Source organism: Coregonus lavaretus (genome assembly GCF_964263955.1).
Source record: "Coregonus lavaretus genome assembly, chromosome: 7".
In the NCBI taxonomy this organism is placed as follows: domain Eukaryota; kingdom Metazoa; phylum Chordata; class Actinopteri; order Salmoniformes; family Salmonidae; genus Coregonus; species Coregonus lavaretus.
The window spans coordinates 11,017,782-11,044,735 of NC_139994.1; the positions used below are offsets into that span (position 1 = coordinate 11,017,782).

A 26,954-nucleotide genomic window follows, 5' to 3' on the forward strand; every position below is an offset into this window, starting at 1 on the left:
CCAGGAAAATCCTGGGTGATGAATGACAGACATTACTCCAGATGTTCTCCCTGGCTGTTAGGGGAGCTGACAGCGGAGAATAGGGGGTGAGGGGCTAAGGGCAGGTCTGGGACCTGTGCAGATGTGGTGCTGGATTGATATCATGGCTATAGAGGAGACACTAGTGTAAGATTATTTCCTGAAAATTATTATTGGGCTCTATTTTCTGAAGCACTTTTATACATTTCTGTAATGTATGGAAACTGTTCTTTTGTCCTAAGTTGTTATTTACCTGGTAACTTATTATCTGCAATCTGATTGGCCAATGTTTTAATTGTGTTGGACAAGCTTTATTGATACAGGAAATGACGGACAGTTCTAGGGTGGTTGCTGATGGGTAATGGATATATGGGATCCAGCTTTCTCAAATTAACATCAAAAGTTGAAATATTTTGCCTGCTGCGTAAGTTTTCCTAACCTGCTACGAAAAGTCAAATCCGATGTTAATGTGTTCAATGTGGTTTGACCATTAAATGTGCTAAATAGTTAACCGTCTCCATCCAGTGCTTACTCCTAAAGAAAGTACCTCAATTTACACTAGTGACTGATCTCAGATTTTGTGTTGTTTTCAAAGGTATTCAAAGGTATTCATTGACATACCGACACACACACACAGCTATAAACATGAACAAGAAAGTATCAGTACGTGGCAACAGTGCATCATCATTAAAGCAGGTAATGCATAGCTGGGGGAGTTAACTGATCTCGGTGATCACGATCTGTTTTATCTATGTATTCCCGCGCGCGCCTTTTTTTTTTTTCCTCCCTTAAACTTGGATGCTTAATGGCCTCCGTCCTAGCAGACAGCATAATGAGGTAGAAATGGGAGAGGCACGGGCATCTTAAAAGGAGGCAGAGGCTGTGCCTGTGTCCCAAATGGCACCCTATTCCCAATGTAGTGCACTACTTTTGACCACGGCCCATACCTAGGGAATATGGTGCCATTTGGGATGCACTCAGAGGCTAGAAAATTGGATTTCTCGGCAGAAGCCAATGGTAGTGTAAGTAATAACCCTTCTTGACCAAAGCCATGTATCAATGCAAAGGAGAGAGAGAGAGAGAGAGAGAGAGAGAGAGAGAGAGAGAGAGAGAGAGAGAGAGAGAGAGAGAGAGAGAGAGAGAGAGAAACACACACACATGCAGACCCCCTCATACACACTCTCCTCCAGCTCTGAGCTCATCCTATCCCGTCATCCACACTACTGGCCCTGTGGCTGGACATACTGCATCAGGCTACTGCTCCGTCCCGATGCTACACTGCTCTATGTATTACCACAATTATCCAAAATGTGAGGAATTACCCTCCTTCCTCCACCACCCCTCAGGGCAAGATATAATGAACTTGCTAATGGCCTTTCTTCCATAGCCCATTCCTCTCATTCTGTCTGTGTTCTTATTTTCTACCAATTAAGCAGATAGACTGGCTGATTGGAGAGACCCAGTTCCTTCCTAATAGCTTTTAGAAAGAGTGTATTTGGCAAGTAAACTGAAATTTCAACTCAATAATATAAAAAGGGCATCTCTTTTCAATGACTTCTTAAGAACCAGAAAAGGAGAAGCTATTTATTCCATAACTTGTTCAATTCAGGAAGTAAACTGAAATTCCAACAATAATGATAAAATGGGTATCTATTTTGCAGTGGCACCCTATTCCCTATAAGCCCAGGTCAAAAGTAGCACAATATACAGTGAATCCATTTGAGACAGCTATTGTGACTCCTACACTAGGTGAGTGATTGGCTCGATGCCCACGGATTATACGATGATCTGTGTACTGTAGTTATTACATCCCTTAACGTTCCAACTGTCTGCTGTTTAGACTTGAGCGATAGACCGTTTATACCGTATACTGGGGTATTTTGAAATACCGACGGTATGATTTTCAGCGGGGGCTGTGGGGGTGCGTGCTATGCCACTGCTTATAACCATAAGTTAAGTATGACTATAAGAAATCTTAGATGTGTCAAATAAATGATATCCAGCTCCGGGCTTCAGCTATACATTTGGTTTGCTAACTTGCTAGCTAAGTGCCTAGATGTCAAGATCAAGCTTCTTGGTTACAGCAGAGACATTCAATCCCCTCCTGGATCAAGATCCCTGTTTAAAAAAAAAAATTTATAGTGCCCCTTGTGTGCACATTCGGTAATACCGTATACTCCGGGATGGTACAGAAACGGTATGACTGTATGAAAATCTGGATACCGCCCAACCCTACTGCTGTTGTAAAAAGCAGAATGACCTGTAATAGGCTTAATGCATCCCCCTTCCCCCTGCTCATCACAGATTGGCTAATAAAGGCTCAACGTGTTCACTGTGATTCTGGGTTTTAGTGGCCAATTTGGGCTTATCCAGTATTGTGAGAGAACCAAAGTGGTTTGAAACCTGCCACACGGGCTGTTGTTATCCCGTGGTAATCTGAGACTGGGTGCGACACCAACCATGATGTCAATAGTCTTAGATTGCGTCCCAAATGGCACCCTATTCCATACATAGTGCACTACTTTTGACCAGAGCCCTCAAAAGTAATGCACTATGTAGGGAATAGGGTGCCATTTGGGACAAAGTCTAATAAACCTCTCCAGCTGTGAACCTAGGGAGCGAGATAGGCTAGGGCCAAACAACTGGATTCTTTTGGAGCTCAGAGCTTCTGTCTGTCAGAGTGGATTTTAGAGGCAGTCTGAGTCTTCTGGTTCCACTCTAGACTGGAGGAGGGTTTTAATGGCTTTTTGGTGTGTGTAAGGAAGTGAAGTGATGTGCGAGGAACAGATTGAAAGAAACCACCAGGTCCTCCCTCCCTCCCTCCCTCCCTCTCTCTATCCTCTCCACACTCAGTCAATCAATGTTGGACTCTCACTGAATACTCTGGGGTTTGTTGTATAAATGTTACCACAAAGAGTCGGAATGCTCAGTGCATACACACCCCCATCTCCTTTCCACTCCTCCCTCCATCCCTTCCTCCCTCTCCATAGCCCTTCATGAGATCTCGAAGGAAATCTGGTTAACACGTGTCGGATCAGTCCCAGCTCTCTCAATTTCATTTGAAAAGAAGGAGGTCATACTCTTCGCCTGAGTGGACCAGTCTATTGCCCAATAGGGCTAGGTGATGGGGAACAAACAAACCCACACTCCATCCTCAGTGCGCAGTACTGTAATGTGACTGGTGGTGCATGTGAATATAGTGATGACTGACTCGATGAGTCTGTTGCCTGTTTGTCAATAGATAGCGCTTGGGACCGTTTGAACTTAATTGAGGCTTGAAACCTTCCCAGGCCCCCATGGGAAATCCTGTACAGTTATTGATCCAAATACAGCGGAACCACAGGACGGCCCTTGGAAAGAGAGCAGGGTACACATGTGGCTCAAAGTCAGATTATTCTAGTATTTTGAAGGAGCTGGATTTTGAGAGATTATATTGACCAGGAATATATTTTTCCTGAAAAGTAAAGAATGTTACTGTAACTGATTTTTTTCTTCTGCTTAATTGATTTCAATATAGTGTAGGTGGTTGTTGTCGATTAGGCGAACCTGCTTCTATATTGTCAACGTCTGAGAATCAGGCGCAGGACACAGAACTGAGAAATGAATGGATTTACTAAAACAAAAGTAAACCATAACAAACCCTCCACGCAGGGAAGAGCAGTACAACAGCTCACCAAACAACGTAAAACAACGGACAACCACGCACAAACCCAGGAGGGAAAACAGAGGTAATTATAGGGAAACAAATAAGCATAATGGGTAACAGGTGTGAATAATAAAGACAAGACTAGTGTAACACAGAAACATCGATCGGTGGCAGCTAGTACTCCGGTGACGACGAACGCCGAAGCCTGCCAGAGCAAGGAGGAGGGGCAGCCTCGGCTGTATTCGTGACAGTATTGGAGTTTTCATTTTTGTGATTTTTTTGAACGAAACTGGACAGCACGTCAAATAGACATTTTTGTGTGTGATACAATCCCTTGTTGCCACACAAAGTATCCCCCCACCTCCCTGTGTGGTGGATTTCAATGGCTATGTTTACGTCCCAAATAGCACCTTATTCCCTTTCAAATGCAATACTTCTGACCAGGGCCCATAGAGCTCTGGTCAAATGTAGTGCACTATATAGGGAAAATTGTGCGTATCCTATGTCTAGTTGAGAGGATTAGTTAGGTCAGTCTGTGCGTCAGGGAAGTGTATCATCTGCTTCATACAGTGCCTTGCAAAAGTATTCAGACCCCTTGGATTTCTTCACATTTTATTGTGTTACAAAGTGGGATTAAAATAATTGATTTAATTGTAATTTTTTTGTCAACAATCTACACAAAATACTCTGTAATGTCAAAGTAAAATAAAAAATAAATAAAAAATACGATTAATACAAATGAAATAACTAATAACTAACACTGTACAAAACATTAAGAACACCTGCTCTTTCCATGACATAGACTGACCAGGTGAACCAAGGTGAAAGCTATGATCCCTTATTGATGTCACTTGTTAAATCCAGTTCAATCAGTGTAGATGAAGGGGAGGAGACAGGTTAAAGAAGGATTGTTATGCCTTGCGAAAATTGAGGCATGGATTGTGTATGTGTGCCATTCAGAGGGTGAATGGGAGAGAAAAAATATGTAAGTGCCTTTGAACGGGGTATGGTAGTAGGGACCAGGTGCACCGGTTTCTGTCAAGAACTGCAACACTGCTGGGTTTTTCATGCTCAACGGTTTCCCATGTGTATCAAGAATGGTCCACCCAAAGGACATCCAGCCAACTTGACACAACTGTGGGAAGCATTAGAGTCAACATGGGCCAGCATCCCAATGGAACGCTTTCGACACCTTGTAGAGTCCATGCCCGACGAATTGAGGCTGTTCTGAGGCTCAATATTAGGAAGGTGTTCTTAATTGTTTGTACATTCATTGTATAGTCTTTGCATAAGTATTCAGCTCCCTGAGTCAATACATGTTAGAAAACCCTTTGGCATCGATTACAGCTATGAGTCTTCTTGGGTAAGTCTAGGGTAAATCTTGGGTAAGTTTTGCACAACTGGATTGTGCAATATTTACCCATTATTATTTTTTTATTCTTCAAGCTCTGTCAAGTTGGTTGTTGATCATTGTTACACAACAGCTTTCAAGTCTTGCCAGAGATTTTCAAGCAGAGTTAAGTCAAAACTGAAACTTGGCCACTCAGGAACATTCACCATCTTCTTGGTAAGCAACTCCAGTGTAGGTTTGGCCTTGTGTTGTAGGTTATTCAAGCAGACTGAAGCAGGTTTTCCTCAAGGATTGTGCCTGTGCTTAGCTCCATCTCGTTTCTTTTTATCCTGAAAAACTCCCCATTATTTGCCGATGTCAAGCATACCCATACCATGATGCAGCCACCACCATGCTTGAAAATAAGGAGGCAGTTACTCAGTGATGTGTTGTGTTGAATTTGCCCCAAACATAAGGCTTTGCATTTAGGCCAAAAGGTGTATTCCTTTGCCGTGTTTCTTTTTGCAGTATTACTTTAGTGCCTTGTTGCATGCAAGATACATGTTTTGGAATATTTCTGTATATTTGTATTATTCTTTTCACTCTGTTTCTCTCTTTATCTCTCTTTTTCTCTCTCTCACTCACTCACTCACTCACTCCTCTCACTCACACACTCACTCTATCACTCATTCTATCACTCACTCACTCCACTCACTCCACTCACTCACTCTCGCTCTGTCTTTCATTTCATTCCACGTCCATATTTGTCTGAGCCATTAGCCGTCTCCTAATGGAGGCCTGGAATTTGGCATGTCATATGTTGTGGCCCTGTGAGGGCTGTGATGTGCATGTCATTAGTTAACGAGAGCAGATTGTGTGTGGCACAGTGCTCTCCATCAAGGATCACCAGTCAACACGCACACACACACATACACACTCACACACACACTTGTTTTTGGTATCCTCGTTGGGACCTAAAATGTATTTCCATTCAAAATCCTATTTACCCTAACCCTAAACCTTAACGCCTAACCCTAACCCTAAACCTTAACGCCTAACCCTAACCCTAATTGTAACCCTAATCCCAATTGTAACCCTAACCCTAAAATAGCCTTTGTCCTATACTGGGGATGTGGGAAATGTCCCCACGAGGGAGAATTTTCCTTGTTTTACTATTCTTGTGGGGACTTTGGGGGATTTCAGGTTCCCACGAGGATAGAAGAACAAGACCACCCACACACGCTGCAAACACACCCACGTTGCAAACACACCCACGCTGCAAACACACCCACGTTGCATTGCAGTGCAGTGCAATACCGGGGGCCCTCAGGTTGCTTATTTGAGTGCAGTAATTTGCCTTAAATGGCGACAGGTGCAGCTGCTGCGGTTTCCACTGCTAACAAGACATTTCATCATGGTTAGCAACCTCTGATTATCTCTTGTTGTTTTCACAATATCACACACACACTCACACACTCCTGAACATTTTATGGAGTGAGCTTCGAGATTCAACGCCATAGAAATGGCTTAATTGTCCTTGTTGTTACATTGTGTTCAATAACACTATCTGGACATTGCGTTCAATTGAGAGAAGGAACCATGAAAACATTTGGAATATTGCATCATCCCCAGTTAAGTGCAGTCTAACACAACCTTATGGTTGTTATGGTGACCATGGATCTCTCAGCACGTATAATGTAGGTCATTCGAAATACAATATTCTAAAGAAAATATATTGTTCCAATGTCATTCTATCCTGAAGGTCATTCAAACATTGGGTGGAGTGGACATGATGAGGCCTGTAGAATGTTCATCAACATGGGGGCTGTGTCTGAAATGGCACCCTATTCCCTATATAGTGCACTACTTTAGACCAGAGACCTATAGGTTATTTCAGAGCAGCCCTAGCCTAGTCATTTGACTCAGTACTGCTTGTCCTTTAAATTATCTCGTTGGCAGTACTGTGGGGTTAACACTGGCCGTCATCGGCAGTACTTAGCTACTTTGTTCCGGGGTTAGCACCGTGGTCAGTGTCTTTCCGTGAGTGTGGTCGGGGAGGGCCTCTGTGTTTGAGCCCAGAGAGGGGGCAGGGATGGGGGGACTTGGTATGGCATTGGTCGGCGCTGCCTTGGTTACCCTCCTCTACTCTACCCGTCTCCTCTCCTCCTGGCTGTCTCCCAAGCCTGGCAAATTGATTAACACAAGCTTTTACCCAGTCGATCCACTCCAAATGGTCTCCGAATGCTGGGAATTAGATTTCACACAGAAATAAAGTGCACTAGTTTTTCTTTATGGTGTTTGAGTCGAGCGATGCCATGCTATCCCAGTATACCTGTTTAGAGGTTTTTTCAGGGGCCTTTCAGTTTTTGTATGGAGATATCAGTGACTCAGTGTGGGATCTAGAAGACGTATATGGAGCTGAGGTCAGTAAATCTGAGATGTACCATGCACTATACCACAAGCCGTCTTCAACCATTAGGGAAGCTATTCTTAGGACAGGAGTCAGTTGGACTGTGTCTGCATCCCGAATAGCACCATATTCCCTACATGTGCAATACTTAAGACCAGAGCCCTATAGGCCCTAGGAAATAGAGTGTGTTTTGGGACACATCCTGACAGTGTTTCAGCCATTCAACAAAGGAATGTCCCCCTGTACATTACATGCAGACATACACTACATGACCAAAAGTATATGGACACCTGCTCATCAAACATCTAATTCCAAAATTATGGGCATTAATATGGAGTTGGTCCCCCCTTTGCTGCTATAACAGCCTCCACTCTTCTGGGAAGGCTTTCCACTAGATGTTGGAACATTGCTGCGGGGACTTGCTTCCATTCATCTACAAGAGCATTAGCGAGGTCGGGCACGGATGTTGGGCGATTAGGCCTGGCTCGAGGTCGACGTGCCAATTCATCCCAAAGGTGTTCGATGGGGTTGAGGTCAGGGCTCTGTGAAGGCCAGTCAAGTTCTTCCACACCGATCTCGACAAACCATTTCTGTATGGACCTCGCTTTGTGCACAGGGGCATTGTCATGCTGAAACAGTAAAGGGGCTTCCTCAAACTTTTGCCACAAAGTTGGAAGCACAGAATCGTCTAGAATGTCATTGTATGCTGTAGCATTAAGATTTCCCTTCACTGGAACTAAAGGGCCTAGCCCGAACCATGACAAACAGCCCCAGACCATTATTCATCCTCCACCACACTTTACAGTTGGCACTATGCATTGGGGCAGGTATTGTTCTCCTGGCATCCGCCAAACCCAGATGCGTCCGTTGGACTGCCAGATGGTGAAGGGTGATTCATCACTCTAGAGAACGCGTTTCCTCTGCTCCAGAGTCCAATGGCGGCGAGCTTTACACCACTCCAGCCGACGCTTGGCATTGCTCATGGTGATCTTAGGCTTGTGTGCGGCTGCTCGGCCATGGAAACCCATTTCATGAAGCTCCTGACGAACTGTTCTTGCGCTGACGTTGCTTCCAGAGGCAGTTTGGAACTCGGTAGTGAGTGTTGCAACCAAGGACAGACTATTTTTAAACACTACACGCTTCAGCATTTGGCAGTCCAGTTCTGTGAGTTTGTTTGGCCTACCACTTCGCGGCTGTGCCGTTGTTGCACCTAGACGTTTCCACTTCACAATAACAGCACTTACAGTTGACAGGGGCAGCTCTAGCAGGGCAGAAATTTGACAAACTGACTTGATGGAAAGGTGGCATCCTATGACGGTGCCACGTTGAAAGTCACTGAGCTCTTCAGTAAGGCAATTCTACTGCCAATGTTTGTCTATGGAGATTGCATGGCTGTGTGCTTGATTTTTACACCTATCAGCAACGGGTGTGGCTGAAATAGCCAAACACACTAATTTGAAGGGGTGTCCACATACTATTGCATATATAGTGTAGCTTGGGCAGGAAATGCCTTATATGTGGTATTCAAAGTTGGGGTCGCGACCCCTAGTGGGGAACTGCACTTTTTTTGGGTGGGGGGGGACAATAAATGAATAGTACAGATTATATTATGGGACAATAATACAAACGTTTTTGAGAAAGATCATTTGAAAAATAAAATGTTATTGAGTGAATTTATTTATTGTTTAATTTTCATTTTGATAAGAGATGAAAATGCAATCAACTGAAGGTTATTTGTTGATTTAAAAATAGAAATTGACCGATTTGAAGAAATCTAGCAGAAAAAGGGTCCCCGCTGAAAAAGTTTAAATACCACTGTCTTAGACTCTGACGTACTGTATGACATTAACTTGATTTGTCGACTACTGGGTTCTAAGGCATATCTGATGCAGAGAGCAGAACTGTACAGTGTCTAAAGATGGGACAGTCAGCCATGATCGTGGAGAGAATGGTTGATTGGTTTTATGAGCACTTGTTCTTCAGACACCTGTCTCCTTCTCTCTCTCTCTCTCTCTCTCTCTCTCTCTCTCTCTCTCTCTCTCTCTCTCTCTCTCTCTCTCTCTCTCTCTCTCTCTCTCTCTCTCACTGTTCATAAACTGAATCCCTCTCCTCTCCATCACTCCATCCACCATTAGCATGTGATTGGGTGGCACCATTAACGTATCCACTTTCTGAGTAGGTTATGATTAATGCCTCTGTGATTGTGCCACCCAATCACAAGCTAAATATAGCTGTCAAACACCAAGTTCCACCAAGCTCCCCGCCCAGCCTCCTCCTTTATTTACCGCTCAAAAGCATTGCCTTGTGGGTTGCCTAGGCAATGTGGCGGTGGTCAACGCACCGCCAGCATGCCAGATTGTGTGGCTGTGTGGATGAGTGTTTGACAGAGGTAGAGGGAGAGAGAGAACGAGGGAGAGAGAGCGAGAAAGAGAGAAAGCGGACTGGTCTGCATGTGTTCGACAGCGCTCAAAGCCCCCTCCCCACATCTCTCTCTCTCTTTCTCTCCCTCTCTCTCTGGCACTGTAAATAGCCCCGGCATAGTGGCGGTTAGCCGCTGCTTTGTGACCGTTGAATGGGAGGCTTTTGGCCGTAAGGAATAATGGCTGGGGGCGTAGAGTGAGGTCACATGTCTCGTTCCCGGGGCCAGGAAACCATATTTCATCACAGACCTCATTGGAATGTATGTCTGTTTCATCTGTTCTCCTAACTTTATAGCGTTTGAAGATAAACAATAACTAGCGTGCTGTTTACATTTGAAGGATTCACAGGGAAGGATGATGAAGAGCAAAAAGCCATGGAACAGCCGGCTATAGCCCTGTTTGATGGCTTGTGTGAACCACAGAAGCAGTGATATAAAAAAGATTCCTCCAGTTTTTTCAATTGAATGTGTGCTATGCATTCCTTAATGACATGCAGAACAATTATGAGCAGGCAAATCAAGGTTTCAAAAGTCCATATTCAAATAATGATTACATAAAAACATTTGTTCTGGAATTGAAGGATGTATCCTCAAGCTTGTCCTAGTTGTTGCTCTTTTCCAAAGCAATTTACGGTAGTGAGTGCATACATTTTCAGACTTTTTCATACGGGTCCCACATGGGAATGGAACCCAGAACCCTGGCGTTGCAAGCGCCATGCTCTACCAACTCAGCCACATGGGACTATACACCTAATGGAAATTATCGGTGTTAACATCAAAATCAAATCAAATTTTATTTGTCACATGCGCCTACTACAACAGGTGTAGACCTTACCGTGAAATGCTTACTTACAAGCCCTTAACCAACAATGCAGTTTTAAGAAAATAGAGTTAAGAAAATATTTACTAAATAAACTAAAGTTTTAAAAAAAGTAACACAATAAAATAACAATAATGAGGCTATATACAGTGGGTGCGGGGGTACAGGTTAGTAGAGGTAATTTGTACATGTAGGTAGGGGTAAAGTGACTATGCATAGATAATAAACAGCGAGTAGCAGCAGTGTAAAATGTAATCTATTACTCCAAATATTGACAGACACTGGGTTTGTGTTTCAGCATAGTAACAAACAGAAAAGCTTATCTTCTGTAGTTTGGCTGCTGGTTGTGAGCAATTGGAGAGAAATAAGAGAGAGGGGGGCAGAGAGAGAGAGACCAAGACAGAGACAGGTAGAGGTAGAGGGAGAGCGAGAGAGAGAGAATATGCAAATTAATATATATTTTTCTTTTTAAAAGCCCTGCTGTTTTATTCAACCATGTGGACAAGATATTGTATCCCCACTGCGCATAATCACCTCCTCTCTCATTTCACACTAGGCTTTCCACAGTCTTGGTTAACTGAATACATAAGATGTGCCAGTGTATGCACATGTGTGAGCCTTGTGTAGTCCTGGTTATGGGAGTATTATGTTTTATTAACCCAAAATGCAGGAGGAGGAGGAAGATACATACAACATGTTTTAAACTGTACACATAGTTTTACCAACAATCAATCAATCAATATTGATATAAATCAGCAACAGTCAATATGCTGTGCAGACATGAGGATGTCGACACACCAAACGATTTGAATATTATACCAGTCACTACAACTCTGTTGCAAGAGGAAACCTGTAGGGACAAAGGAGGCTTTATATATCTGTCTTGTTGATTGATTGATTGAATATATTTGAAGAAGTAGGCTGCTCCAGCCAGAGACAACAACATGATAGAGAATGAAAACACAATAAAGCCTGAAGGCTTATTTCCATTGAGGTCCTCTGTTCGATTTCTCATCCTTGCCACTGAGTCGCACAATGCCGTCTTGGAAGAAAATCTAATTCAGACTTAGATGATCTTACAGTGAGGGAAAAAAGTATTTGATCCCCTGCTGATTTTGTACGTTTGCCCACTGACAAAGACATGATCAGTCTATAATTTTAATGGTAGGTTTATTTGAACAGTGAGAGACAGAATAACAACAAAAAAATCCAGAAAAACGCATGTCAAAAATGTTATAAATGTATTTGCATTTTAATGAGGGAAATAAGTATTTGACCCCTCTGCAAAACATGACTTAGTACTTGGTGGCAAAACCCTTGTTGGCAATCACAGAGGTCAGACGTTTCTTGTAGTTGGCCACCAGGTTTGCACACATCTCAGTAGGGATTTTGTCCCACTCCTCTTTGCAGATCTTCTCCAAGTCATTAAGGTTTCGAGGCTGACGTTTGGCAACTCAAACCTTCAGCTCCCTCCACAGATTTTCTATGGGATTAAGGTCTGGAGACTGGCTAGGCCACTCCAGGACCTTAATGTTCTCCTTCTTGAGCCACTCCGTTGTTGCCTTGGCCGTGTGTTTTGGGTCATTGTCATGCTGGAATACCCATCCACGACCCATTTTCAATGCCCTGGCTGAGGGAAGGAGGTTCTCACCCAAGATTTGACGGTACATGGCGCCGTCCATTGTCCCTTTGATGCGGTGAAGTTGTCCTGTCCCCTTAGCAGAAAAACACCCCCAAAGCATAATGTTTCCACCTCCATGTTTGACAGTGGGGATGGTGTTCTTGGGGTCATAGGCAGCATTCCTCCTCCTCCAAACACGGCGAGTTGATGCCAAAGAGCTCCATTTTGGTCTCATCTGACCACAACACTTTCACCCAGTTCTCCTCTGAATCATTCAGATGTTCATTGGCAAACTTCAGACGGCCCTGTATATGTGCTTTCTTGAGCAGGGGGACCTTGCGGGCGCTGCAGGATTTCAGTCCTTCACGGCGTAGTGTGTTACCAATTGTTTTCTTGGTGACTATGGTCCCAGCTGCCTTGAGATCATTGACAAGATCCTCCCGTGTAGTTCTGGGCTGATTCCTCACTGTTCTCATGATCATTGTAACTCCACGAGGTGAGATCTTGCATGGAGCCCCAGGCCGAGGGAGATTGACAGTTATTTTGTGTTTCTTCCATTTGCGAATAATCGCAAATGTTGTCACCTTGTCACTGTTGTCACCTTCTCACCAAGCTGCTTGGCGATGGTCTTGTAGCCCATTCCAGCCTTGTGTAGGTCTACAATCTTGTCCCTAACATCCTTGGAGAGCTCTTTGGTCTTGGCCATGGTGGAGAGTTTGGAATCTGATTGATTGATTGCTTCTGTGGACAGGTGTCTTTTATACAGGTAACAAGCTGAGATTAGGAGCACTCCCTTTAAGAGTGTGCTCCTAATCTCAGCTCGTTACCTGTATAAAAGACACCTGGGAGCCAGAAATCTTTCTGATTGAGAGGGGGTCAAATACTTATTTCCCTCATTAAAATGCAAATCAATTTATAACATTTTTGACATGCGTTTTTCTGGATTTTTTTGTTGTTATTCTGTCTCTCACCTACCATTAAAATTATAGACTGATCATTTCTTTGTCAGTGGGCAAACGTACAAAATCAGCAGGGATCAAATACTTTTTTCCCTCACTGTAACAAGGTGAAACCACCTCACAAGGTGGACATCGCCTCAGACTCTATATCAACACAGGAGAACATCCTTCATTGATTGGCAATAATTATGGCCAAGAAGTGTTTACAGCAGATTGGGATATAGTTACAAACTCCGAAAATCACAGCAAAACCATTTAGGGAGCTCATATAGCAATCAATAGACCCATTCCATCTCTCTCTCTCTCTCTCTCTCTCTCTCTCTCTCTCTCTCTCTCTCTCTCTCTCTCTCTCTCTCTCTCTCTCTCTCTCTCTCTCTCTCTCTCTCTCTCTCTCTCTGTCTCTGTCTCTGTCTCTGTCTCTCTCTCTCTCTCTCTCTCTCTCCCGTTCTTGCCTATCTCCTGCAGTTCTACAGAGCTAAGAGCGTTGCCATAGTGATGTGAGATGGCTGCATTCTGCAGTAGCAGCAGTGGGATGGCCTCTCTCTCTCTCTCTCTCTCTCTCTCGATTGTACTCACATATTGTATAACAATGTATTGCAATGCTACATATTCACATACAGTACAAAATGGTACAGGTGTGCATTACATAACTATAGGAGCCTCATATATTTGTAGCGTATTTGTAGGCTTCATGTGCCTCACATAATTATATGAACACTTTCCCTGAACTCCAAGGGTGCTGTCCAAATGGCACTCTATTCCCTATTTAGTGCACTACTTTTGACCAGAGCCCCTTTGAGCCCTGGTCAAAAGTAGGGCACTATATAGGGAATAGGGTGCCATTTTGGAACGCATACCCATACTGCTGTGCTACTGTAAGAGGTGTGCAGTACAGAACATAATTAAATCTGTGCTTTCACTTTTGCGTGCCAGCCACATCCCACCCCAAAATAGCCCAGAAAAGTGTTATGCAGCTTTTAAACTTTTTTTTTTCTCTCTCTCTCTCTCTCTCTCTCTCTCTCTCTCTCTCTCTCTCTCTCTCTCTCTCTCTCTCTCTCTCTCTCTCTCTCTCTCTCTCTCTCTCTCTCTCTCTCTCTCTCTCTCTCTCTCTCTCTCTCTCTCTCTCTCTCTCTCTCTCTCACCCCCCAAACCTCCACTCTCTCCCCATGCAGTGTGACAACGCCAAGGGATTGAGGGCCTTCTTCGATGCCATATGCTACGGACCCAAACACCTGATGATATTTGGAGGGGTGTGTCCGTCCGTGACGTCCATCATTGCTGAGTCACTGGAGGGGTGGAACCTGGTGCAGGTAGGAACTACAGTCTGGTTATTATGAGGAGGAGGGTTGGTCTGTTCTGGCTGGGATTTACAAAAGCAAAGAAGAAAGACATTGTGTGTGTGTGTTTGTGTGTGTGCTTGAGGTGGGAACCGCAGTGACAGGACATGCGGTTTGCTAATTGATTCATTTGTTCGTTTGTGAGTGGCTGAGTCCATAGTCTTATGGTGCTGTAGCTGAGGTCTCTGAGAGGTCCTAACTCATGGATTAATCCTTCATTAGCCTCACCAGAGTAAATGGCTAATTGGTATGGCTTTAATCCGGGAGAATCCTTATCCATTTCAGAAACCAAAAGATGGGAGGAAAACTGAGGAAATATTAAGGCAAAGTCTCAAATAGTACCCTATACCCTTTATAGTGCACTACTTTTGACCAGAGCCCTATAGGCCCTGGTCAAAAGTAGTGTACTACATAGGGAATAGGGTGCCATTTGGGACATAAACTACATTATATGCCTATAACAGATTAACTTAACTGTATTTATTATCAGTGGCTTGCCTTTTATTTGCCTATATCACTAGGCTATATTATAGTGATTGAATGTACAGTACTGTACTGAAGAAAATCCAATTTGGCGTTACGAGAGGGATACATGCTTAGATATGTTGAGTCATTGGTAGAGCATGGAGCATGGCGCTTGTAACGCCAGGGTAGTGGGTTCGATCCCCGGGACCACCCATACGTAAAAATGTATGCGCACATGACTGTAAGTCGCTTTGGATAAAAGCGTCTGCTAAATGGCATATTATTATTATTATTATTAGATTTCATGAAAGACTCATATGACTTAGATATGCATAGAAATATGATCTGGAGGCTATCTGGCCAAAGCTGAAATGAGAGAAGCCAGTTTTCTCCGGTGGGGGTTATCTTCATTTATACCATGGCATTGTTAAATACTCCTTTCTGATTGGCTTGAAGGGCATTCTAGAGCGTGCATTTTTTCCCTATAACGCACAGTAGAATTCAATGGCTAAGTATGAGAAAAGGCAGCATTCCATGCCATACGGTAAACTGTTGGCCTCTTGAGTTATTACGTACACTGTCTCTCTCTCATGGTACTCTGTTGGTATTGCACTATAAATGAGAAATTGTGCTTCTCTCAATTTCCATTCGCTGACTAAAATGCCTGAACAAGTGATCATATAGATAAGAAGGCTAGCACGTACTTCGGCTATGCAGCGGAGATCGTACAACTCAAGTGACTCTACCTTGAACTGAATGTCACCCAGACAGTTATTGTATCAGGGAGCAGTTCATTCTTTTGGATCCTGTCAGGTCGCAGTATTTGGAAAGGGAGGCTGCAGGGCAGATATAGAAATTGGAAAATAATATATGCCAGAGGAACTTGGGTTCTATTTCAGCTTCCTCTATTTCCTTGTACATTCGGTAACCAGGTGAAAAGTTGGAGAAATAAGTGGTTCTTTCAAAATTGTAATAAGTTGAAAAGAAAAGACAGGATACTGACAGTTTTCTGTTCAGAAAGATGCTTATCCCACTCGCTTTCTTTCTTCCCCTTCTCTCTCTCCCTCTCTATCTCTCTCTCCCCCTCTCTCGCTCTCCTCCCCCTCTCTCGCTCTCTCCCCCTCTCTCCCCCCCCCCCCCCCCCCCTCTCTCTCTCTCTCTCTCTCTCTCTCTCTCTCTCTCTCTCTCTCTCTCTCTCTCTCTCTCTCTCTCTCTCTCGCTCTCTCGCTCTCGCTCTCTCTCTCGCTCTGTTAGCTGTTAGGTTGGTATTAGACGTGTGTAGGACTGGTGCTAATCTTCTTCTCTAAAACAGATGCCTCAGGTGCACAGTATGGGTATATCCCAAATGGCACCCTATTCCCTATATAGTGCACTACTTTTGGCCAGGGCCCATAGGGTAAGTAGTGCACTATATAGGGAATAGGGTGCCATTTGGGGCGGTCCCTCTTTCCCTGGAGTATCATAGCAGTGGACCAGTGGGCCCACTCCAGCTCTCTACCTCACAGCTTGACTTCACATCAGTTTGATCTGAAAAAAACCCATTCAAGAGCCTCCGGATTACATGATGGAAAGTGATTGTGGGGGAATAAGAGAGAAGTGAATGGGTTGCAAAATCACTGAGATTGCATCTTTAAAAAGGAGTGCTTAAAGTGAAAGAGGTATGAGGAGAATCCAGTACTACGTCCCATATGACACCCTATTCCCTACATAGTGCACTACTTTTGAGCAGGACCCTCTGGTCAAATGTAGTGCACTACGTAGGAAATACGGTGCCATTTGGGACACAGCCCATGAGAATCCAGCTTCTGCTATATGTAGTGTTGCCACAAGCGAGGCTCTGTTTTCTCTGGTGTAAGAGACAGACGGAGTGGAAAGGCATTTCTTTAATTACCGGCTGAGACTGAATTAACTATTAACGACACCGCAGGAAAACAGATTCCTCAAATCTCGTCCATAATGCATGTCCAAAAAAAGTGTCCGTTTAAAAGCTGTAATTGTTAGGACACACTACGGTGGTGCACTTTGAACATGATCCAATTACATGGAATCCTGTAGAGTTATTCCAGAGTGAGACGGCCATGTTGACCGTTGAGGCCATCCGGAAATGAAAACATTGAACAGAGCTGGGTGACGTTGCCCCTAGACACTGAGCTGGGGTCAGTTTTGCATTTTCCCCACTAACGGTTGAGGTTAGGATTCGGGGAGAGGATCAGGGGATCAGGGAGAGAAAGCTGGTGAGGGAGGGGAAGCTAGATCAGTACCTAGGGGAACTTCAACCTGGAAACCCTGTGGTTTCATACAGTAATTATAAATAAGCTACGTTCTATGCTGGTCCCTTTGCAGATCTAAATTGTGCTAGGATTGCTGCCTCTCTCTCCATCTCCCTCTCTGGGCCCATTGACTTTCATCTGTCTCCCAGTGGAGGGAAGCAGAGAGGAACATGGCCCGTGCTGCAGGCTGCTGGAAGCTGCCTGGCTCCAAGCTGCAGACGTAGGCTAGTGCGTTGGGCCCTGACGTCAGAAGCCAGCGGGAGGTGCATTACTTCCATCTCTGATCTATATACGCCCTCTGTGAGGAGAGAGGGAGCGAGGAAGAACAAGTTTGGGAAGTTTTATGGTATATTATATAGGAATGGAAACATATTGATCGTTGTTATATCATGGATAAAGGGAAATGAAGAAGATTCAGGGGGCTTATTCTACTTTTGAAGTCAGGTGTTTTGTAGGAAGATATGCAGATTTCCAAATGGTTTCTAATGTGCTGCCCTATAGAAGCACATCATTTTCCTATAAAAAGGAGAGACATCTAGACAGTATTTAGACAGTGTCTATTAGCGACTACTCTGGATACAGAACAGGAATTCCTGGGAAATGTTTTATTAAACAAAATATTAATTTATATATGTGTAAAAATAGATTTTTAATCAGGGAAGTGTTTCTTAATGAACTACAGTATAAGCTTTGAGGTGTTCAAAGCAGAACACCCCCCCAACACACACATGTGTATGGATGCGTGCACACATACACAGCACCCCCCCCCCCCCCCCACACACACACACACACACACACACAACACACATACACTCACGGTGTTGCAGCACCGTGATCAGTTTGCAGGCACCATCTGCCATGGATTTATATAACTACTGATCCGCAAGCAGCTCTCTCGCTCACATCCTGATTGTGACTCACATCCCTCGGTGTTGTTGGAAATACAGGCGCATCATTACCTCTCCTCTCTGCTAAGCACCTAGTACTCTTTTTAGCTGTGTTGTGTAACTTACAGTTGGCTATGTGGTGAGAATGACTGAAAGCAAATTGAATGGAAGATAAGAATGCTATGAGGGCGAATAGACAGATTGTAAATGAGGGATGGAGAAGGATGGAGGGATAGATGGAGAGGACAGCAGGCTTTGAGAATTGGCTGAGAGAGAGAGAGAGAGAGAGAGAGAGAGAGAGAGAGAGAGAGAGAGAGAGAGAGAGAGAGAGAGAAAGAGAGAAAGAGAGAAAGAGAGAGAGAGAGAAATAGAGAAAGAGAGAGAGGGCAGTAGGCTTTGAGCAATGGCTGAGAGAGAGGGGGAGAGAGAAGGTGAGGGAGAGAAAGTGATAGAGAGACAAACACACACAGAGCGAGAGAAAGAGAGCGAGAGAGAGAGAAGGAAAGAGGGTGAGAGATAAGGAGAGCTGTGTGTTGACACGCCTGCTCTCGTCAAAATTATAGCTGATCGCAATTTGCTGTTATCTTTTTCACTTTGCAAAACAATTCTTGGCGACCGTCTTGATAGAGGATTAAACAGGCAAGCTCCTCTCAACACTTAATTTAGAGAAAAACGATTGGCTTTCCCTTAAAACACTTCTGGCACCAAGAATCTCGGTGGCCGGCAGCCTGGTCCAAGACTGCATATACGAACCTTCCCTTCTGCCTGCTCTATCGATTCATAGTTTCTCCTCCGCAGAATGGCTGAGAGTGGTTCATTGTCTTCAAGCACGCTTTCGATTCTGTCTTAATGGCTCATTGAGTGCTAAGAAATGCCCTCATAGAATCTGGCGACCTCTCAGGTGCCAATTAGATATATCGGTAGAGGAGTCGCTGTTCATTTTCAGCCGCGTCGACAGTGTAATGAAAAATGATGCTCCTTGGGAAAAAAAAGACACGGAGCACATTTTAACTAGAAATTTATATTTTTACTGTAAAGTGTTGTCTGTTATAAGTAGGCTTATTTTTTGGCCTACTCCATGTTCTCTACTTTTGACAACGTTGTGACAATTCACTCAGCCCTCCACTGTCAGATAACGTCTCAAGGGAGTCATCCCAAATTGCACCCAATTCCTTATATAGCGCACCACTTTTGACAAGGGCTCAAAGGACTCTGAGCAAAAGTATTGCACTATGGAGGGAATAGGGTGTCATTTATATTCGGAACCCAGCCTTGATAAAACAGCACTGAAAGATGACAGCCACAGATGATGAAGATGGAAAAACAACAACACACAACAGAATCGGTTACAAGGCATTCTGGGTAAGTGGTGAGAGCATCAAGGAAGTCATATGTATATATGAGAGGTGTTTCTCTCCCAGTGCCAGTATTGATCGTAGCTGCTTCATTAAGCCGGACAATTTAGAGACGAGTGTCACGCCCTGACCTATAGAACTCTAGTTAGTTTGGTCAGGGTGTGCATGTTTAGTTTCTATGTTATGTTTTCTATGTTTACTTTCTAGGTGTTGTATTTCTATGTTTGGCCGGGTGTGATTCCCAATCAGAGACAGCTGTCGCTCGTTGTCTCTGATTGGGGATCATACTTAGGCAGCCTGTTTGCATTCATTAGTTGTGGGATCTTGTTCCGTGTAGAGACTTGTATTTGTGTTTAGCCTGAGGACTTCACGTTACGTTGTTTTTGTTCGTGTGTTTATTCTTTATAATAAACATGTATGCATTTCACGCTGCGCCTTGGTCTGACCCGTCCTTCAACGAGCGTGACAACGAGAGACAAGCTGCATCTCTACTTCCATCCATCCCTCCCTGCCTCCCTCCATTTTCTACAACATCCAAACCTCAGCTGCTGCTATTTTTCTCTTTTTGGAAGACAACCAGCAGTGTAGATCTTATTTTGTGTGTGTGTGTGCATGCGTGTAATCCATCTGAGTACTATACTAAACTCTTCAAAAAAAACATGAACTGCTGCTGTAGTCTATGGTATTCTGTCTCAGTTTATGTCAAATATTTTCTTGTTCCGTATCCATATTTCATGGTTCCATTTCCATTTCCATTTACGTAATTTAGCAGACGCTCTTATCCAGAGCGACTTACAAATTGGTGCATTCACCCTATAGCCAGTGGGATAACCACTTTACCATTTTTTTTTTTTTTTTGGGGGGGGGGGGGGGGGGGGGGGTAGAAGGATTACTTTATCGTTCCCAAGTTGAGGTTGAAATCACAGGTTGGTGCAGAGGGGAGGATGAGGCAAGAGGCAAAGAGACATGAGCCAAGTGGACAGCAGGGCTATGGTCAATTTCATTCTAATCCAGTCAATTCAGGATGTAAACGGAATTAGAATGTCAGTTTACTTCCTGAATTGAAGGAATTGAAATAGAATTGAGCCCAACGCTGGGTGACAGGAGTCTATGAACTGTGAGTTTGTTGTAGGCTATCTTTCTCCTCAGGTTAAAAACACAGTAGACTCTTTTGGAAGAAGTCGGTTCCTGTCCCTCTTTACTTCTTATTCATTAACAAAACAGACAGAGAGCGAAAGTGACAGTGGTTTGGCCTGCGGGGCGGGGGGGGGGGGGGGGGGGGGGGGTGTAATATAGCAGAGTGGGTTCCAGAGAGAGGGCAGTGAGTGGCCACCCTCGGCTCGGTCACTCAGTCTGTGTGAGTCAGAACAGGACATGACCGTGTGGAGAAGAGAGGCTGGGTGATTTAACACATGCAATTTGTGAGTTTTATACTGTCTTAATGCTCCCGATCACCACCCAGAGGATATACAGGACGTAGAGAGAGGGAATAAAACATTTGCTGTTACAGTTTCTTGAAGCAGACTTCAAATGTCTGTGAATTTGGCATCATTTACAGTCACTCTGTATGTGTTGTATCCATCTCACTCTCCCAGCGGTCACCAGAATTTACAGGAAATTCCGTAATGAGCTAATTAGCAACGTTTTGCACAAATACTGCTAAATAGGATGGTGCCATCACGAGTGTTACAGTTACACCTTCCATACAAACATGTGTATGTGAAATCTCATTTACACTCAATAGGAATTATAGAGGAATGGAATGTTTTTCCAAGGAAAAGAAAAGTCCATGGAATTTGAGGGATTTTTTTTCTCTGCTGAAAACACCAAAAGGAAAAGCCTCCCCTGTTGGGTTGACAGATCCCCTTGACAGATCCCCGTTCTATTTTTGGTCTGAAAGCCGTATTGAAATGGAATAGAAGATGAATGAACAATGAGAATTCCACACAGAGATCTTGGCTCTAATATCTTGTTTTTGTTGGAAAAGAAAAGAAAATCAGGACAACATACAGTAGTTGGATGTGTTCCTGACACCCCTAAACGATAAACTAACAAGTTCCTGACACCCCTAACAACGATAAACTAACAAGTTCCTGACACCCCTAACAACGATAAACTAACAAGTTCCTGACACCCCTAACAACGATAAACTAACAAGTTCCAGACACCCCTAACAACGATAAACTAACAAGTTCCAGACACCCCTAATAACACTAAACTAACAAGTTCCAGACACCCCTAATAACACTAAACTAACAAGTTCCAGACACCCCTAATAACACTAAACTAACAAGTTCCAGACACTCCTAATAACTCTAAACTAACAAGGTCCAGACACCCCTAATACCGATAAACTAACAAGTTCCAGACACCCCTAATAACTCTAAACTAACAAGGTCCAGACACCCCTAATAATGCTAAACTAACAAGTTCCAGACTGTCACGATCGTTATGTGAAGCGGACCAAGGCGCAGCGTGATAGGCGTACATATTTTATTGAACGTACTCACACGAACAAAAACAACAAACCAAACAATACGTGAAGTCCTAGGTTAATAACACAAACCTATACGGATCAAGATCCCACAAATGACAAGTGCACAACAGGCTGCCTAAGTATGGTTCCCAATCAGAGACAACAAGACACAGCTGCCTCCGATTGGGAACCACCCCGGCCAACACAGAAACACACAATATAGAAAAGAACACATAGAAAACAAAACATAGACACTACACATATAAACTAACACCCTGGCTCAACATATAAGAGTCCCCAGAGCCAGGGCGTGACACAGACACCCCAATAACACTAAACTAACAAGTTCCAGACACCTCTAATAACGATAAACTAACAAGTTCCAGACACCCCAATAACACTAAACTAACAAGTTCCAGACACCCCTAATACCGATAAACTAACTAGGAACGCTAAACTCTGTGCTTGTTTTGATATACAACTTCTATATACCCCCCAAAATTCTTGTTTTTCCTCTCACTTTTGGAGCTTTTCCTTTGAGAAGCCTTATTTAGATCATACTCTGTCCTCATTTACTTCTGGGGGAAAATAAGCTTTGAAACAAGGAAATCCAATGATACATTGAATTCGTAATTCATTCCTTTCCAAAATTAATTTCCTTCAATTAAAAAACTCTGATGCGTTTAGATCCTGTCAGGGATTATATTCTCATTGATGCTCATTGGGCTCTGGTCAAAAGATGTGGACTTTCCAGAATGTGAAACGTTGAAAGGATCCAATTGAAATGAGGTTGTTGATGATGCAACAAGAAGAAGTCACAGCCTACTGTCTCCCTCTTCCATGACAGATAGAGAGGGAGGAGAGAGAAACAGAGAGAGGGAGAGAATGAGAGAGAAAGAGGAGGGAGAGCTTTGTTTTTGCAACACGGGTGGTGTAGTTAAAACACCTTGAATGAGTCTGAGAATTACCACTGTTTCCACAACACATTAACAATGGGCTGTTTAGATCACAGGCATTATCGTGTGTGTGTGTGTGCGACACAATCAGGGAGATGTCAGGGATACAATTAATTCCGCACTGCTAATGCAAATTAGGATCTCCGCTCCTCTCGGCACTGCAGGGCGAGGCGGGAAACAACCCTCTCTCCTGTGAGAACAGGTATATTTAGAACTCAGTTTTAGATGTGTATCACCACGAGTTTTGTCATTTATCTAGTTCAGTTTTGTCATTTATCTAGTTCAGTTTTGGCATTTATCTAGTTCAGTTTTGGCATTTATCTAGTTCATTGGATTTATTGACATATATTGAAACCCTTATATAAGAGACTTTATGTCAAGACTATCATAGATTGAATGGATAAAATACAAATGGATTAATATGCAGGAAACATATGTGAGATGTACTATTATAGCTGTACTTTCATCTTTTCATCTCAATATGACAATCCCCTTTCAATATAACAGGTTAATAAAATCTACATGGCTATCATTGAAATCAGCCAGTTGGAAGATCTATTGAAAAGTGAAAAAACAAGGGTGTGTTTTGAGGGCAGTCAGACATGAAAGACCAGGCCCATGAAAATAAACCGCTTTTGGAGATTGAAGCTCTAGATCGATAAAAGCCAGTTTAACTGTCTAAAGCAGCTCACTAATATCTGTAACTTAAACTCCCATTCAGTGAGAGAGGGTGAATGAGAGGTGGAGATATAGAGGGGGAGCTTAATTGTATCATAAAGGAGTATCCTCCTTTCTCTCTCTCCCTCTCTTTCTCTCTCTCCCCTCTCTCTCGGGTCTCCTGTGCACAGCAAGGCTGTGTTATCCTGCTGAGCTTAAGGTATAGTCTTCTTGCTCTATCTACAGTGCATTTGGAAAGTATTCAGACCCTTTACTTTTTCCACATTTTGTTACTTTACAGCCTTATTCTAAAATTGATTAAATTATTATTTTTTCTCATCAATTTACACAAAATACCCCATAATGACAAAGCGAAAACAGGTTTTTAGAATTTTTGCTAATTTATAAAAAAACAGAAATTCATTATTTAGATAAGTATTCAGACCCTTTGCTATGAGACTCGAAATTGAGCTCAGGTGCATCCTGTTTCCATTGATCATCCTTGAGATGTTTCTACAACCTGATTGGAGTCCACCTGTGGTAAATTCAATTGATTGGACATGATTTGGAAAGGCACACACCTGTCTATATAAGGTCCCACAGTTGACAGTGCATGTCAGAGCAAAAACCAAGCCATGAGGTCAAAGGAATTGTCCGTAGAGCTCCGAGACAGGATTGTGTCGAGGCACAGATCTGGGGAAGGGTACCAAAAAATGTCTGCAGCATTGAAGGTCCCCAAGAACACAGTGGCCTCCATCATTCTTAAATGGAAGAAGTTTGGAACCACCAAGACTCTTCCTAGAGCGGGCCGCCCGGCCAAACTGAGCAATCAGGGGAGAATGGCCTTGGTCAGGGGGGTGAACAAGAACCCGATGGTCACTGACAAAGCTCCGGAGTTCCTCTGTGGAGATGGGAGAACCTTCCAGAAGGACAACCATCTCTGCAGCACTCCACCAATCAGGCCTTCATGCTAGAGTTGCCAGACGGAAGCCACTCCTCAGTAAAAGGCACATGACAGCCCGCTTGGAGTTTGCCAAAAGGCACCCTAAAGGACTCTGACCATGAGAAACAAGATTCTCTGGTCTGATGAAATCAAGATTGAACTCTTTGGCCTGAATGCCAAGTGTCACGTCTGGAGGAAACCTGGTACCACCGCTATGGTGAAGCATGGTGGTGGCAGCATCATGCTGTGGGGATGTTTTTCAGCAGCAGGGACTGGGAGACTAGTCAGGATCGAGAGAAAGATGAACGGAGCAAAGTATAGAGAGATCCTTGATGAAAACCTGCTCCAGAGAGCTCAGGACGTCAGACTGGGGCGAAGGTTCACCTTCCAACAGGACAACGACCCTAAGCACACAGCCAAGACAACGCAGGAGTGGCTTCGGGACAAGTCTCTGAATGTCCTTGAGTGGCCCAGCCAGAGCCCAGACTTGAACCTGATCGAACATCTCTGGAGAGACCTGAAAATAGCTGTGCAGCGATGCTCCCCATCCAACCTGAAGACTGGGAGAAACTCCCCAAACACAGGTGTGCCAAGCTTGTAGTGTCGTACATAAGAAGACTCGAGGCTGTAATCTCTGCCAAAGGTGCTTCAACAAAGTTTTTAAAAGTTTTTTATTTAACCTTTATTTAACTAGGCAAGTCAGTTAAGAACAAATTCTTATTTACAATGACGGCCTACACCGGCCAAACCCGGACGACGCTGGGCCAATTGTGCGCCGCCCTATGGGACTCCCAATCACGGCCGGTTGTGATACAGCCTGGAATCGAACCAGGGGGTCTGTAATGACGCCTCAAGCACTGAGATGCAGTGCCTTAGACCGCTGCGCCACATTACTTATGTAAATGTGATATTTCCGTTTTTTTTTAAAGACATTTCTAAACATTTCTAAAAACCTGTAATTATGGGGTATTGTGTGTAGATTGAAGAGGGAAAAAACGATTTAATCAATTTTAAAATAAGGCTGTAATGTAACAAAATGTGGAGAAAGTCAAGGAGTCTGAATACTTTCCGAATGTTTGTTTGCTTTCTCCTTCAACTTTCTATTTCTTTCTTTATTTTCCTGCATTCAACCTATCTTGATTCCCTTTAGCTATCCTGTTTCCCTTTAGCTATCCTGTTTCTCTTTAGCTATCCTGTTTCTCTTTAGCTATCCTGTTTCTCTTTAGCTATCCTGTTTCTCTTTTGCTATCTTGTTTCCCTTTAGCTATCCTGTTTCTCTTTAGTTATCCTGTTTCCCGTTAGCTATCCTGTTTATCTTTAGCTATCCTGTTTCTCTTTAGCTATCCTGTTTCCCTTTAGCTATCCTGCTTCCCTTTAGCTATCCTGTTTCCCTTTAGCTACCCTGTTTCCCTTTAGCTACCCTGTTTCCCTTTAGCTATCCTGTTTCCTGCCTCCCTGAGGTTGAATATGAGCTCTATGCTATTTCCATTCACAGTTATTGAACATTCCTTTTTGGTTTACTCCGCAAATTGAATTCTTGATGAACTATAACGCTGTCTCTATTACAGACACAGAGGTAATATATATTCTATATCATAATGTAAGTAGAGGAGGATTCTGCAGTACCATGATTGTTTTCCCTATAAACCTGTACACTGTATCTATGATCACTTTACATACTGTACCACTTTACAAATGTTCAGTATGGATCTGTTTAGTGTTAATGGAAGCAAGGTGCGTGGTTTACAGTGCATTGTAATAACCTGTGTTTGTGTGTGTGTGTGTGTGTGTGTGTGTGTGTGTGTGTGTGTGTGTGTGTGTGTGTGTGTGTGTGTGTGTGTGTGTGTGTGTGTGTGAGTGCAGTAATGTGCCTAATCTGTGTGTGTGGTTGACATTTACAAGCTACCTCCTTTTTGTTGAGCAACTTCTTCTAGAGCCAAAATGGAGGAGCTGTCTCCCTTTCTTTCTTTCTTTCTTTCTTTCTTTCTTTCTTTCTTTCTTTTTTACTTTCTTTCTTTCTTTCTTTCTTTCTTTCTTTCTTTCTTTCTTTCTTTCTTTCTTTCTTTCTTTCTTTTTTTCTTTCTTTCTTTCTCTCTCTCTCTCTCTCTCTCTCTCTCTCTCTCTCTCTCTCTCTCTCTCTCTCTCTCGTTTTTTTCCCCCTGGCCATTGGGTACATTTTCAAACAGCCGTTATTTTCCTTTGCGGGAAAGATAGGGTGCATGACGCAGACAAACAGACACACAGACAAATAGACAAACACAAACACACACACACTCTCTATCGCCACGCTTTCTCTCTCACTCTCATCTCCTCTACTGCACACATTCTGTCTCCTCTCTCTCCTTTTTCTGAATGCCTTGGAACCCTGGGGGCAAACAAACAAGA

At 43.4% G+C, this 26,954-nt stretch overlaps 1 protein-coding gene across 1 annotated transcript in view; it reads left to right on the top strand.

Annotated features, from left to right (window-relative positions):
- LOC311131885 (gamma-aminobutyric acid type B receptor subunit 2-like) overlaps positions 1-26,954 on the top strand; it is a gene marked incomplete at both ends in the record, with an annotated part of 203,946 nt that overhangs the window by 53,311 nt on the left and 123,681 nt on the right. Inside the window, one exon of the mRNA XM_084165004.1 lies at positions 14,396-14,533. Within this exon, the coding sequence (XP_084021130.1) occupies positions 14,396-14,533 (138 nt within the window). The remainder of the gene's footprint in view (positions 1-14,395; positions 14,534-26,954) is intronic.